This window comes from Microtus ochrogaster (genome assembly GCF_000317375.1).
Source record: "Microtus ochrogaster isolate Prairie Vole_2 chromosome 14 unlocalized genomic scaffold, MicOch1.0 chr14_random_1, whole genome shotgun sequence".
NCBI lineage: Eukaryota > Metazoa > Chordata > Mammalia > Rodentia > Cricetidae > Microtus > Microtus ochrogaster.
Genome location: NW_004949096.1, coordinates 19,274,330 through 19,277,562, shown reverse-complemented (window position 1 = coordinate 19,277,562; position 3,233 = coordinate 19,274,330). Strand labels below are relative to the sequence as shown.

Sequence of the window (3,233 nt, the reverse complement as noted above, 5' to 3'; positions counted from 1 at the left end):
CAGTCCGGGTACACCATCACACCTAGCTTTATGGACCACAGTCCGGGTACACCGTCCAGTCCGGGTACACCATCACAACTAGCTTTATGGACTCACTTCTCTCCTAGCTTCTGTGAAGAGTCTTCATCAACTCTCTTCATTGACTAAATCCACAGAAATAGCAATCCTAAAAGTCACCATTTCCAGTGTGCCTGCCAGGCATTTGATAAGCACTCTATGCCATGTATACGTGTGTGTGGGTACTATGGTGCCCTGTCTTAGTTAGGGTTTCTACTGCAGTGACAGAGACCATGACCAAAAGCAACTTGGGGAGGAAAGGTTTATTTCATCTTGTAACTCAGGTCACACTCTGCCACTGAAGAAAGTCAGGGCAGGAGCTAAAGAAGAAGCCGTGGAGGAGTCTGCTTACTGATTTGCTTCTCGTGGCTTGCTCAGCCTGCTCTCTTATCTATATAAGTCCTTTCTTAAGACTGCCTGCCCAGTGGTGGAACTGCCCTCCCCATGGAATAGGCTCACCCATATCAATCTTTAATCAAGAAAATGCCCCACAGGCCAATTGGGGGCTTATTCTCAATTGAGGTTCCTTCTTCTCAAATGACTCCAGCCTGTGCCAGGTTGACAACAAAACTAAACCAACATATGGTCCTTATCCATGAAAGATACTTTCTAAACTCACTAATGAAACCTGAAACCTCAGGTAGTACTAAATCCTATTACACTCTGTTTTTCCTATACATACAATATCTATGATAAAGTTTATTTTTTAAACTAGGAAACAGTGATTAATAATGCAATGAAACATTTTAACAATCTACTATAATAAAGTTATATGAATATCATTGCTCTTTTCTCTCCAAAGATTTTAATTTCTCATTGTAATATAATGTTATTTCCAGGCTGTCATTGATGATGGGTAACTAGAATGACAAAAGAGAAATCATAAATTAGAGGGGCTACTTATGTGTATACATGTGCGCCGCCATTCAGTTTCCACAAGTTATGTCTGACGGATGAGAAATGTGTACTCAAGTTAAGCATCTTGCCTTATGTCACATCGTATGTAAGTGGTGAGGCTGGTTCTGGAGATGCTTTCTTATGTCACAGTACGTTAAGTGGTGAGGCTGGTTCTGGAGATTCTTTCCCGCCCATCCTCTGCTCCTTGCTTCTGTGACCCTTCACCATCCTCAGACAAAAGGCACCCTTACACCAGCAACATCAGTGCTTGCATGTCTCTGTTCTCCTAGGTGAAGGACTTCACATCAGCTATGCCATCGGTGGGCTCCTCAGTATTCTGTTGATTTTGGTGGTGATTGCAGTTTTGATGCTGTACAGGTAACCTCAGCTTTGCTTTATGGGTGACATGTTCTTTGGTCTCTGTTAGCCTGTCCAGGTTCTCTTGAAGCTTCCCAGTTTGCTGAATACCCCTCCACACAGCCTAGCTGGAGCAGAGGAGAGTGGAAACCCTCTGTCACAGCCTCAGCCCTTACGGGTGCTGACTTCTTCATATCCTCTCCACCTCCAACCTTCCTTTCACACTGCACAACCTCTCAGTCCACATAGTCGGCATGCATTGCTCCCTGGGCACGACTCTGAGAAGGCGCAATAAGTCATTTTCAACTTGGGATCTTTGTATGCGCCTTTTTCTTTATATTTTCTTCCAATGATTTAAACATTGCAAACAACAAAACTATCTGGATTTTGCAGCCACTGCTGAAAATAATAATAATACCACTTGTCTTTTAATAGGACAGTATTATTTACGTCCTAACCTGGTAATTTTAGTGTTTCTATTGCTGTAATGACCAAAAACTTGGAGAAGAAAGGGTTTATTTTGATTCCACATCATTGTTATCATCAAAGAAAATCAGGGCAGGAACTTTTAACAGGGTAAGAACCTGAGGGCAGGACCTGATGCAGAGGCCGTGGAGGGGTGCTGCTTACTGGCTTGTTTGTCACAGCTTGCCCAGTCTGCTTTCTTCTTGTTTTTTTTTTTTTTTTTTTTTTTTTTTTTTTTTTTTTTTTTTTTTTTTTTTTTTTTTTTTTTTTATTTTTTGAGACAGGGTTTCTCTGTGTTGCCCTGGCTGACCTGGAACTTGCTCTGTAGACCCTGCTGACCTCAAACTCAGCTCTGGAGTACTGGGATTAAGGGGGTACACCACCACACTGAACTTCCAGCATGCTTTCTTATAGAACCTAAACAGCCAGCCTAGGGGTGTCCCCACCCACAATGGGCCAGGCCCACCCACATCAACCACTAAGAAAATGCCCTACAGGTTTGCCTGCTTACAGACCGATCCTATACACCAATGGTCTCAACCCTCCTAATGCCGTGACACTGTAATACAGATCCTCATGTTGTAGTGACCCTTAATCATAAAGTTATTTTCATTGCTACTTCATTACTATAATTTTGCTACTGTTATGAATCATAATGTAAATATTTTTGGAGACAGAGGTTTGTTGAGGGCTTGCGACTCACAGGTTGAGAACCACTGCTGTAGACTCATTTTTTTCAGTCGAGGTTCTCACCTCTTAACAGCTTGAGCATAAACCTAGCCCCACACCCGGTAACAGAGGTGTCACTCCTCCCTTTACAGACAAGGACCTGCTTCAGAGAGATTAGCTTATGTCTACCCATAGTCTAGCTAGTAGATCACGGAGGTAGGGTTAAGACAAAGACCCATCTCTGCATAGCAAGTAACCCCAAAAGCACTGCGTTCACATGATAACCATTCATGGCCTCACAGTTCATGTGGATTGGAAATCTGGATGCATCTTCACTGTGCTCGGCTTCAAGGGCTCTCACAGGTTGCAGTCTGGGTAACAGCCGAGTTATGACCTTATTTCAGGGTTTGACTGGAAAAAAAATCCTTCCAAATCTACTCAAATAATTGTTAGCAGGATTTAGTTCTTTACTGGCTATTGGTTGGCGTTCCTCTCATCTGCTGCTTGCCTGTGGACCTTTCTAGAAAACAACTGACAACGTGGCAGTTTCTTTAAAGAGAGGGAGGGAAGGAGATAGGATACACCACTCAAGATGGAAGCTAATCCAGTATCTAGTACTTTTGCATAATGGGTTCACACAAAATGGGTCACCAGCTCCAGCCCACACTCGAGGGGTGAGATTCATAAGGGTGTGAATGCCAGGAGACAGGGTCATACTGTAGGTCACTGGGACCTGCAGAGAATGCCAGGAGACAGGGTCATACTGTAGGTCACTGGGACCTGCAGAG

At 43.5% G+C, this 3,233-nt stretch overlaps 1 protein-coding gene across 1 annotated transcript in view; it reads left to right on the top strand.

The window, feature by feature from the left end:
• Lrp4 (LDL receptor related protein 4) overlaps positions 1-3,233 on the top strand; it is a 54,866-nt gene that overhangs the window by 46,867 nt on the left and 4,766 nt on the right. The window contains exon 36 of the mRNA XM_005364160.3: positions 1,245-1,332. Coding sequence (XP_005364217.1) covers positions 1,245-1,332 — 88 coding nt within the window. The remainder of the gene's footprint in view (positions 1-1,244; positions 1,333-3,233) is intronic.